The 12,948-nt window shown below is 49.9% G+C and overlaps 1 protein-coding gene across 1 annotated transcript in view; it reads right to left on the reverse strand.

Annotated features, from left to right (window-relative positions):
• Window positions 1-12,948, reverse strand: part of LOC123767801 (thrombospondin type-1 domain-containing protein 7B) — a 1,125,288-nt gene that overhangs the window by 87,763 nt on the left and 1,024,577 nt on the right. Inside the window, exons 17-18 of the mRNA XM_069310712.1 lie at window positions 6,692-6,845; window positions 4,250-4,497 (exon numbers count right to left, since the gene is read on the reverse strand). Of these exons, the coding sequence (XP_069166813.1) occupies window positions 4,250-4,497; window positions 6,692-6,845 (402 nt within the window). The remainder of the gene's footprint in view (window positions 1-4,249; window positions 4,498-6,691; window positions 6,846-12,948) is intronic.

Consider the following 12,948-nt stretch of genomic DNA (forward strand, 5'->3'; position numbering starts at 1 on the left):
CGTTCTCTCTCTCTCTCCACATTTTCTCTCGCTCTTCATATTCTCTCTTCACTCTCTCTTCATTCTCTCTTCACTCTCTCCACTGTCTCCTCACTCTCTCCTCACTCTCTCCTCACTCTCTCCTCACTCTCTCCTCACTCTCTCCTCACTCTCTCCTCACTCTCTCCTCACCCCCTCCTCACTCTCTCCTCACACTCTCTCTCCTCACACTATCTCTCCTTACTATCTCTCTCCTCACTCTTTCTCATCACTCTCTCTCTCCTCACTCTCTCTCTCTCCTCACTCTCTCTCTCTCTCTCCTCACTCTCTCTCTCTCTCTCCTCACTCTCTCTCTCTCCTCTCTCTCTCCTCACTCTCTCCCTCCTCCCTCTCTCTCCTCTCTCTCCTCTTTCTCTTCTCTCTCCTCTCTCTCCTCACTCCTCTCTCTCTCTTCTCTCTCCTCACTCCTCACTCTCTCCTCACTCTCTCTCTCTCCTCACACTATCTCCTTACTATCTCTCTACTCTCTCTCTCTCACTCCTCACTCGCTCTCTCTCTCTCCTCTCCTCACTCGCTGTATCTCTCTCTTTCTCTCTCTCTCTTTTTCTCTCTATCCTCACTCTCTCCTCACTATCTCCTCACTCTCTCTCTCTCTCTCCTCACACTCTCTCTCTCCTCACTCTCTCTCTCTTCTCACTCTCACTCTTCTCACTCTCACTCTCTTCTCACTCTCACTCTCTCATCACTCTCTCTCCTCACTCTCTCTCTCCTCACTCACTCACTCACTCTCTCCTCACTCACTCACTCTCTCCTCACTCACTCACTCTCTCCTCACTCACTCTCTCCTCACTCACTCACTCTCTCCTCACTCACTCACTCTCTCCTCACTCACTCTCTCCTCACTCACTCACTCTCTCCTCACTCACTCACTCTCTCCTCACTCACTCACTCTCTCCTCACTCACTCACTCTCTCCTCACTCACTCACTCTCTCCAAACTCACTCACTCTCTCCTCACTCACTCACTCTCTCCTCACTCACTCACTCTCTCCTCACTCACTCACTCTCTCCTCACTCACTCACTCTCTCCTCACTCACTCACTCTCTCCTCACTCACTCACTCTCTCCTCACTCACTCACTCTCTCCTCACTCACTCACTCTCTCCTCACTCACTCACTCTCTCCTCACTCACTCTCTCCTCACTCACTCTCTCCTCACTCACTCTCTCCTCACTCACTCTCTCCTCACTCACTCTCTCCTCACTCACTCTCTCCTCACTCACTCTCTCCTCACTCACTCTCTCCTCACTCACTCTCTCCTCACTCACTCTCTCCTCACTCACTCTCTCCTCACTCACTCTCTCCTCACTCACTCTCTCCTCACTCACTCTCTCCTCACTCACTCTCTCCTCACTCTCTCTCTCCTCACTCGCTCTCCTCACTCTCTCGCCTCACTCTCTCGCCTCACTCTCTCTCTCTCTCCTCACTCGCTCTCCTCACTCTCTCGCCTCACTCTCTCCCCTCACTCTCTCTCTCCCCTCACTCTCTCGCTCTCTCCCCTCACTCTCTCGCTCTCTCCCCCTCACTCTCTCGCTCTCTCCCCCTCACTCTCTCGCTCTCTCCCCCTCACTCTTTCGCTCTCTCCCCCTCACTCTCTCGCTCTCTCCCCTCACTCTCTCACTCTCTCTCCTCACTCTTTCTCCTCACTCTCTCTCTCTCCTCACTCTCTCTCTCTCTCTCTCCTCACTCTCTCTCTCCCCTCACACTCTCTCTCCCCTCACTCTCTTGCTCTCTCCCCTCACTCTCTCGCTCTCTCCCCTCACTCTCTCGCTCTCTCCCCTCACTCTCTCGCTCTCTCCCCTCACTCTCTCGCTCTCTCCCCTCACTCTCTCGCTCTCTCCCCTCACTCTCTCGCTCTCTCCCCTCATTCTCTCACTCTCGCTCCCCTCACTCTTGCTCCTCTCACTCTCGCTCTCCTCACTCTCGCTCTCCTCACTCTCGCTCTCTCTGCCAGGAGCAACGCAACTGGTGGGAAGTGGTTCAAATAGCTTCGCCTATCACTTCCTTTTGTCCGCCTATCACATTTGTGTTCCTCATGTGTGCCCGAAAGAATGAGGTGATTTAATAAAATACTATGCCCAAGATTACCATCCGAGTGCCGGCGAGGAAGTGGTTCAAATAGCTTTGGCTATCACTTCCTTTTGTCCGGTCGTGATGGTCAAGCGGATTAAGGCAACCTGTACATACCAGTTGTGTTGCTCCTGGCAGTATGGTTTCGAGTCACTTCTGGGGTGTGAGTTTTCAGTTGCATGTAGTCCTGGGGACCATTCAGGCTTGTTCACATTTGTGTTCCTCACGTGTGACCTAAAGAATGAAGTGATTTGATAAAATGCTTTGCCCAAGATTACCATCCGAGTGCCGGCGGGGAAGTGGTTCAAATAGCTTCAGCTATCACTTCCTTTTGTCTGGTCGTGATGGTCAAGCGGATTAAGGCATCCTGTACATACCAGTTGCATTGCTCCTGGCAGTATGGTTTCGAGTCACGTCTGGGGTGTGAGTTTTCAGTTGCATATAGTCCTGGGGACCATTCAAGCTTTTTCACACACACACACTATATATATATATATATATATATATATATATATATATATATTGTGATGATAATCTCTTTCAAGAGAGATTGAGCCAGCTCTTCTCTACATCAAGTTATGTATAGTATACAACAATAAGATGCTACCTTCAAGATAGGTCTACCAGTAGCACAAAACGTTTTGATCAGGAGGCAAACGTACCCAAGACTCACCCCCTACTTCCCACACCCTCCACGCCGGCTCGTCATCATCCAGCCAACTACCATTCCCAGCCTGCCTGCTCCTGATTGGTGACTCGCCGACTGCACACCTGCACTTCTGCACCTCAGTGCTCTCTACCTGAGTCGATGTCTGGGCTTGCCATTGAAGTCAGAATATCCTTGTGCCTTCAATATAAAATATTGAATATAATTCAATATTTTTTTTTCTCCCTTCCTATTTATGCTACGATGCTGAGACTTAGACCTGATGAAATCCTTTTCATATACAACTTGTCAAAAAAGTTTGATTGAAATCGAAAGAGTTTTCATTTATTTCATTTTTGGGCAAATTTGGAAATTAATACCCCCCTTTTAAAGTTGTATATGAAAAGGATTTCATCTGGTCCAAGTCTCAGCATCGTACCATAAATAGGAAGGGAGAAAAAAATATTGAATAATGTGTCAAAAATTTTCCAAAATGGTCAAAAACGATTATCAAACAAAAATGTCAACTGAAATCATGTCTATGACTCTCGGCTATCACAATAGCATATATTAAAAACAAATTGTAATTTATTTTAATAAAATCAAAATTGAGTTAAAAAAAGACAATTTTTTAATTTTTTTTAATTTTATATCTCTCTTGTTTATAAGGCGATTTGCATGAAACTTATACACCTGACTGCACGTATGCCTATCAGTAAGGGTGCCAATTTTGGAGGAAATTGGTTGATGTCAACCTCAGCCACAGATGGCAACACCTTAGACTTTATTATTTTCGTATTTTCAAGTAACAAACATTCAAATAACTTTTTTATTTTTTATTCAATTTACATAAAACTTACACCTTGTATGTAAAGTGTATGCCTCTAAAATCTTATGCAAGCGTTTTTTCCTGAGTTCATTTATGGATTTTATAAATAGCAATAAACATGATATATATGTATAATTTTGAGGGGAACTTTGACTATTTGTATTAGGAAAACTAAAGACGTTTAGGAAAATCCAATCCTAGAGATCCTTTCTTATATGCTAATGTGTCAGAAAAGTGGCATAGAATGATTATATCTGAAAGGTATGTTTGTTCATTTACACTTGAAAATGTGTAAAATTAGTTGAAAAAATAAAAAAATAAAAAATCTCCCTTATTATTTAGGCTACAGTACTGAAACTTAGAACAATTGTAGCCCTTTTCATATACAACTAGTGAAAAAATAATGGTTAACATTGAACAACTTAGTTTCCATAAAGAACGTCCCCTAAGGCCAGAACTAAGTGACAAACGTCACTGTGTAACATCAGTAATGGAGGCTTCCTTTACAAGATGAAGCTCAAGATGACTTGAAGTATACATGAATACATATGAATACATCTATACAATAATATCCCATTGTTCAAAGATAAAGAAAATATCATTATATATTTTGTTTAGGCAATATTTGATGCGAGGAGCCATGTAGGAAGAGAGGAGAAGACTCACCACTCAGGCACGGGGAGGCCCCCAGACCTAACACAGGTTACTGGTCTATTGCGGACACCTTCACCGCAGGAGGAGTGTCCCAGTGGCACACAGGACGTCCAGTCTCCCACTAGCCAGGTGTAGCTCCAGCACGACGCTCCCTTGATGCATGCTTCCTGCTCCGTCAGGGGCGGGCATGTGACCAGACTCCCCACAGGGCGACGCACCACCTCCCGACTCCTGCTGCGTCGGCTTCCCTCCGGGCAGCCCTGAAACACCATCACTCGTGTGCAATTTGACGAGTCTCCTACAGTGTTCTGCATGCCCACCTCTAGCATGTGTCAACTGGTCACAGAGCAAAAATAATTTATCGAATTTTATATTATATTAACTTTTACATAGAACAGAGCTGTGTGTGTACTCACCTAGTTGTACTCACCTAGTCGTGCTTGCGGGAGTTGTGCTCTGGCTCTTTGGTCCTGCCTCTCAACTGTCAATCAACTGAAGTACAGATTCCTGAGCCTACTGGGCTCTACGATATCTACATTTGAAACTGTGTACAGAGATTGCCTCCACCACATCACTGCCTAATGCATTCCTAATGCATGCATAATGTGTGTGTGTGAGAGAGAATTATGGGCAGGGTGACCATGTGGGACGTACCTGAGGGCAGGGTGACGTACCCGAAGACAGGGAGACGTACCTGAGGGCAGGGTGACCAGGGAGACGTACCTGAGGGCAGGGAGACGTACCCGAGGACAGGGTGACCAGGGAGACGTACCTGAGGGCAGGGTGACCAGGGAGACGTACCTGAGGGCAGGGTGACCAGGGAGACATACCTGAGGGCAGGGTGACCAGGGATATATACCTGAGGGCAGGGTGACCAGGGAGACGTACCCGAGGGCAGGGTGACCAGGGAGACGTACCCGAGGGCAGGGTCACCAGGGAGACGTACCCGAGGGCAGGGTCACCAGGGAGACGTACCCGAGGGCAGGGTGACCAGGGAGACGTACCCGAGGGCAGGGTGACCAGGGAGACGTACCCGGGTGCAGGGTGACCAGGGAGACGTACCCGAGGGCAGGGTGACCAGGGAGACGTACCCGAGGGCAGGGTGACCAGGGAGACGTACCCGAGGGCAGGGTGACCAGGGAGACGTACCCGAGGGCAGGGTGACCAGGGAGACGTACCCGAGGGCAGGGTGACCAGGGAGACGTACCCGAGGGCAGGGTGACCAGGGAGACGTACCCGAGGGCAGGGTGACCAGGGAGACGTACCTGAGGGCAGGGTGACCAGGGAGACGTACCTGAGGGCAGGGTGACCAGGGAGACGTACCTGAGGGCAGGGTGACCAGGGAGACGTACCTGAGGGCAGGGTGACCAGGGAGACGTACCTGATAGCAGGGTGACCAGGGAGACGTACCTGAGGGCAGGGTGACCAGGGAGACATACCTGAGGGCAGGGTGACCAGGGAGACGTACCTGAGGGCAGGGTGACCAGCGAGACGTACCCGAGGGCAGGGTGACCAGGGAGACGTACCCGAGAGCAGGGTGACCAGGGGGACGTACCTGAGAGCAGGGTGACCAGGGGGACGTACCTGAAGGCAGGGTGACCAGGGGGACGCACCTGAGGGCAGGGTGATCAGGGGGACGCACCTGAAGGCAGGGTGACCAGGGAGACGTACCCGAGGGCAGGGTGACCAGCGAGACGTACCCGAGGGCCGGGTGACCAGGGAGACGTACCTGAGGGCAGGGTGACCAGGGGGACGCACCTGAAGGCAGGGTGACCAGGGGGACGCACCTGAGGGCAGGGTGACCAGGGGGACGCACCTGAGGGCAGGGTGATCAGGGGGACGCACCTGAGGGCAGGGTGACCAGGGGGACGTACCTGAAGGCAGGGTGACCAGGGGGACGCACCTGAAGGCAGGGTGACCAGGGGGACGCACCTGAAGGCAGGGTGACCAGGGGGACGCACCTGAAGGCAGGGTGACCAGGGGGACGCACCTGAGGGCAGGGTGACCAGGGGGTTGTACCTGAGGGCAGGGTGACCAGGGGAATGTACCTGAGGGCAGGGTGATCAGGGGGACGCACCTGAGGGCAGGGTGACCAGGGGGATGTACCTGAGGGCAGGGTGACCAGGGGGACGCACCTGAGGGCAGGGTGATCAGGGGGACGCACCTTAGGGCAGGGTGATCAGGGGGACGCACCTGAGGGCAGGGTGACCAGGGGGACGTACCTGAGGGCAGGGTGACCAGGGGGACGTACCTGAGGGCAGGGTGACCAGGGGGACGTACCTGAGGGCAGGGTGACCAGGGGGACGTACCTGAGGGCAGGGTGACCAGGGGGACGTACCTGAGGGCAGGGTGACCAGGGGGACGTACCTGAGGGCAGGGTGACCAGGGGGACGTACCTTAGGGCAGGGTGATCAGGGGGACGCACCTGAGGGCAGGGTGACCAGGGGGACGTACCTGAGGGCAGGGTGACCAGGGGGACCAGGAGGAGAGGACACAGTCTCCGGGACAGGAGATGTGACAGGTCTGGTGGGTGGGAGGCTGGAGCCAGGAGTCACAGTGGTCCTCCGGTACCTGTTGCTGCAGGCCCGTCGCCGCCTCCGCCATGCACCTGCCAGATGGTCCACACTTTCTTACTTGGCCCCACACTCACTAACTCACTCACTAGTATATGATGGCTTTACTTCTAAATGATTTTTTAAAAGTTTTGAAATTGATAACATCTATATATTTACCAGAGAGAATGTTTGGTTGTATATGTATGTTTGTCGCTGTGTCTTGGGTTGAAAGTCTGATTTTTATTTTTTTTTATTTCAAATTGAGTAAAACCAACAGCTCGAACCAAAAAATTGGACTTCATTATTTACACCAAACAAAATGGACTTCTAATTTAATACTCATGAACAGCTTCAATAAATAGTTGAACCCTCTTCAAAAACCAAACGTGGAATACCAATTTACAAGCCCCAATGAAGGATGTCACCATCAATCTACTTATATTGGTATTCCTGGAAATATCCAAAACTTATTTCTCACTTTTAGTACTTCGATAGATAACCGTTGTTCTAACCATTATATTTCATTAACACTACTAATCAGTAGAGTAATAATTTTAATACGTTCCCTACTGCGTAATAACCACGCCAAAAATTCCTACTTTCCGTGGCGAAGTTATATGCCCGACTGAAAGGAAAAACATCTACATTTCAAAGAATCATGCTAAATTCTCTCTCCATATCAGCATTCTTCCATAAGAAGTATTAGCTGTTAATATTTATCATAGATCGAGTGATTTAGCATTATTCGCTGAGATCACTATATACAGAGAAACTTATCAACGAAAATCACGGAGAAAAGAATTTCTCCTACAACCTTGTCGTCTACATGAACTTCGTTTCATATCAATTGTTATATGACGAGAATTTTAGTGATATTAACCCATTTATTATAAACCTTGTCCTTATTATCTCGCAAAGTTGACCTGAATTATAGGAGTTTATTTCTCCATCCCAAAACACTATTACTGCGCATGCGTGGACGAGAGAGGAAGGAGAAGCAACCATTATGCTCGTAGAGAAATCAGTGTCTAGAAGCGTGCAAATTTTATCGACCCGGAATTACGTCATCCTAGAAGCAGCAGGTGTACTAAAACCATTGTTTTTTTGAGTGATCACGATAGGTAACTAGATGGATGTTTGTCTTCAAGCCGCATGGCTATTCAAAATCAACAAGTGAGTTTTAGTTCAAACCGCTTCCACATTTTTATTTAGAAATGTGAGTAAGATCATATACATTTAGGCAAATTTTACAATCTAACCATTTCAGCATGTGTCCTAATGGCAAGACTGGAGATAAGCATCCACCTCAATCACGTGTTCTGGATATCCTGATCCAACAAGTTTCGTGACGAAACTACTCGGACCCATACTACTATTTTCTCCACATAACTAAGCTGTTGTCTAGTTTCGTTCTTTAGTAAGTAAGTAAGTAATTATCAAAAGAAGGCACCAAACCGGGAAGGCTATGTAGCACCATCAAATGTGCAGAATAATCAGAGGGCGTTAAATATCACCAAGGATGCCAATACGGGAACAAAAACGCATAAGGCGAACGATATCAAAAGTATCCGAGTCACCAAGAATTCTATTGAGGGACAGGTGACCGCGAGGGGTGGTCGGAAAGCAAGACACACGCTCGTCCTGGAAGTCAGGACATTCAAGAAGGACATGCACGACCGTAAGAGGGACAATGCAACTAGGACAATAAGGAGCAGGGCGGTGCTCCATCAAGTGACCATGGGTTAAGCGAGTATGGCCAATACGCAACCTCGCCAGAGCCGTTTCCCAACGCCGGTTACGGTGGTAGGAGGGCAGCCACGAGGAAACACAACATTTAAGAGTAGGTAGTTTAAGAGTAGGTAGTTTGTTACCAGTAACAGACGACCAAGAAGCCTGCCAACGGGTAAGGACGGAGGATGGAATAACCGGGTAAAAGTCGGAATATGGAATACCTTTACGAGAGATGGGACAAGATCGGACAGCTTCCTTGGCGGCAGCATCCGCACGCTCATTTAAAGACACACCAATATGGCTGGAAACCCAACAAAACTCAACCGACTTAAATTTACTGTGAACAAGAATCAGCCAATGCTGGATCTCGACAACTACTGGATGAACCAGATTAAAGGACCTGAGAGCCATGAGGGCACTACGAGAGTCAACAACAACTACAAAGGAAGACTGACAACGAGAAAGCAGGAGACGAAGAGCATAGAGAATAGCATAAAGCTCCTCTGTAAAGATGCTAATCTCCGGAGGTAAGCGACACATATAAGTGCGATCAGGAAAAACAACAGAGTAGCCAACACCATCCGCAGACTTAGACCCATCGGTGAAGACAGAAACGGAGTGGGAGTGAGAAGAAAAGTGCTCGAGGAAAAGGCGTTTTAGAACCGTAGGAGGGGTAAAAGCTTTAGTGATACGGGTCAAGGATGTACAAAACCGCGGAAGAGGGACTCTCCACGGGGGCAAAGAAGGAACAACACGAGGAGAAACATCAGAAATACGAACGGAAAGAGAATCCTGTAGGCGAGATAACCGGACAGAAAGAGGGAGGTGGTGAAGAGGAACAGGAACCACAGGAGGGGTAAAAGTTAAAGCATGACAGAGGCGAGAGGAAGGATGTTGCAAGATAGCGAAGACAGTAGCGATCACGGCGGTCCTGGAGAGACAGGAAGCCAGTGTCAACATACAAGCTAAGGATGGGAGTCGAACGAAAGGCACCAGAACTGAGGCGCAACCCAGTATGGTGCAAAGCATCAAGACGGCGAAGAGTAGAAGGAGAAGCAGACGAGTAAGCAGGGCAACCATAATCGAGCTTAGACAGGACGAGAGAGGAATGTAAAGCAAGGGGAGTGCGCCTATCTGCCCCCCAAGAAGTATGGGACAAAACCCGAAGGAGGGTAAGGGCCTTAGAGCCCTCAACACGGAGGTAAGAGATATGGGGAGACCAAGACAAACGAGTGTCAAGAAATAACCCCAAAAGCTTTGCGGAATCTTTGTATTCAAGGGGATGACCATAAAGTGACAAAGAGGGACGAAGAACGACCCGTTTCCGCGTAAAAGTCATGGCACAAATCTTAGAAGTAGAGAACTTGAAGCCATGATCCGTGTCCCAAGATGACACGGCATCAATTGCAAGTTGAAGCCGGCGCTGAAGGAGAGGCGAATCATCACCCTGACAGCAAAGGGTAAGATCATCGACATAGAGAGCGGAGAAGACACCAGAAGGAAGAGAGGAAAGAAGACCATTGAGGGCAACCAGAAAAAGAGTAGTGCTCAGAACACTACCCTGGGGCACACCTTCGTATTGCTGAAAAGAGGCAGAGAGAGCGGTACCAAGGCGCACCCGAAAGGAACGACGAGAGAGGAAGCTGCGGAGAAAGAGAGGGAGATGACCCCGAAGGCCAAAAGAATGAAGTTGAGATAGAATATGATATCGCCAAGTGGTGTCGTAAGCCTTTTCCAGGTCAAAAAGGACGGCAACATCGGAGGTCTTCGCAGCAAAAGCAGTACGAATATAGACCTCCAAGTTCACCAGGACATCTGTCGTGCTGCGGCACTTGCGGAAACCAAATTGAGAAGGGGAGAGGAGGTGATGGTGTTCCAGGAACCACATCAGACGAACGTTAACCATACGTTCAAAGAGTTTGCAGACACAACTTGTGAGAGCAATAGGGCGAAAGTCCTTAGGGGAAGTACCCAGAGACCTCGGTTTGCGAACAGGGAGGACAACGGCATCGAGCCAGTCCTCAGGGACTGACGACGACTCCCAGATCCGATTATACAGACTCAGTAAATACTGAGACGTGCACGGAGGGAGATGGCGAAGCATCTCATAATGAATACCATCGGAGCCCGCTGCCGTAGAACCGCAGAGGGCTAGGGCAGAACGAAGTTCAGAGAGAGAGAAGGGATCATTATAGGGAAGCTGAAGATGAGTGCAGAAATCTAAAGGACGAGACTCAAGGACAGGTTTACGAAGAAGGAAAGATTGGGGAAGATGAAGACCAGAGCTAACAGAAGAAAAGTGGGAACCCAGTTCGGAAGCGACCTGCAACGGGTCCGCCACAAGAGTATCATGGAGGTGAAGGACCGGTGAAACATCGGGAACGAACTTACCCGCTATCTTGCGGATACGCTTCCAGATCTGGGTCAGAGGGGTTTCGGACGTAATTGTTGAGACATAAGATGCCCAACATTCACATTTAGCTGTACGGATGGCCCTACGGGCCACCGCACTCGCTTTCTGAAAGAAAAGAAAAGAATCGGTCGTCTGCCTACGGCGGTGCCTCTTCCAGGCTGCACGCTTACAGCGGACAGCCCGAGCACAGTTCGCATTCCACCAGGGAACGCACTTCCGTGGACCCCGAGAGGAAGAGCGAGGAATAGAGCGGAGGGCAGCGTTGAAGACAGTGTCATGAAAAAAGAGGAGAGCGCGAGAGAGAGGCAGAAGGGAGAGGTCAGAGAGAGCAACACTGAGGGTAAATAGGGTCCAGTCCGCCTTAGCAAACTGCCACCTAGGGAAAGAGAAGGAAGGGCGAAAAGAGAAAAAGGAAACAAGGGTGGGGAAATGATCACTTCCATGGAGGTCATCAAGAACCTGCCACGTGAAATCTAAGTAAAGAGAAGAAGAGCAGAGAGAAAGATCAAGACAAGAAAGGGTGCGAGTCCGAGAGTCCAAATGAGTGGGCTCACCAGAATTCAGAAGAGACAGGGAAGAAGAGGAGAAACGGCTCAAGAAGGCGACCCCGGGTATTCGTCCGAACGTCACCCCAAAGAGAATGACGACAATTGAAGTCACCCAGCAGGAGCACAGGCTCCGGCAAGGAGTCTAGGAGATGTTTCAAATCAGGAAGAGAGAGCGGGACACTCTGGGGGAGATAAATGGAACAAACTTTGTACCATTTCCCCACAAAGATACGAGCAGCAGAACAATGGAGAGGCGAAGGAAAAAGTAAAGGAACAAAGGGAACATCAGCACGAATCAAGAGAGCAGAAGAATTAGAAGCCCCAGCAACAGCTGGGGGGGGAGGGAGAGAAAGGAATAGCCACGAAAACGACCAGGACGAGCACCAAGCATCGGCTCCTGGAGACAGACACAAAGGGGCGAAAACCGCGAAATCAGAAGTTGGAGATCGAGGAAATTGGCGTAATAACCTCGAACGTTCCATTGAAGAATGGACAACGACGAGGAGAGAAAGGACAAAAACAGAGAACAAAGAAGAAACAAAGGCGAAAGAGCAACAGAGCACGTTAAAGAATATCAGGGTCGGGATCAGGGTCAGCAAAGTCATGGTTAGGGGGCATGGGTAAACTGAGCAAAGACGGAGGGAAGGAAACGGGAGAACAGATCAGAGGTGGGTGGGCGGGGTCCGGAGTAGGAGGAGGAGGAGGAGGAAGAGGAGGAGGAGGGAGAGGAGCAGGCAAGGACAGCAGCAGGAAGAGGAGGGATAGAAAGAGGGGAGCGTACCTCAGCAAGGGCAGCAACTGAGAGGGAAGCGGGGGCTAAAGAAACCTCCATAGCAGGAACAGGGGGGCACAACCACCGAAATGGGAGGGGAAGGAGCGAGAGAGGCAGAAGTAGAGGCCGAGGAAGAAAGCGAAACCTTCTTACCCGCCGGGGAGGAGGAAGGAGAGGAGCCAGGTTTACGCTTCTGACGTAAAGAGACAGGTGTCCCAGCAACCACGTACTGGCCAACGGATTCTAGCGTCTCAACAGGAGAAGCTGAACGAGAGCACACATGACGGCCGTTTGGAGAGCGATGGACATCATCCCGCACCGACAGGCGGCGGGGAGAGTTAAGAGACGGAGAGGAAGGATGGGAAGGAGGAACAGAGGGAGACGAGGAAGAAGACACAGGAGACATGACAGACCGGGTAGAAAGATGGGAAACCCCAGACAGAGGACCAGGAGGGGGACCCATCGGGACAGAACACAAAGGGACAGAAGAGGGGGCAGTGGGCGTATCAGGGTCCAAGGCCCGGAAACGGTTGTGAGTCTGAGGAAGGGGCGAAGGACGAGGAGAGGAAGAGCGCAACACGCGAGCATAAGAGATGTTAGTATAAGGCGGGAGCCGGCGAACCTGGCGCCTCGCCTCAGGAAATGATAAACGCTCCCGGTGCTTCAGGTTGAGGACGGCTGCCTCAAGCTTG

Source organism: Procambarus clarkii, chromosome 67, assembly GCF_040958095.1.
Source record: "Procambarus clarkii isolate CNS0578487 chromosome 67, FALCON_Pclarkii_2.0, whole genome shotgun sequence".
NCBI classification, from domain to species: Eukaryota; Metazoa; Arthropoda; class Malacostraca; order Decapoda; family Cambaridae; genus Procambarus; species Procambarus clarkii.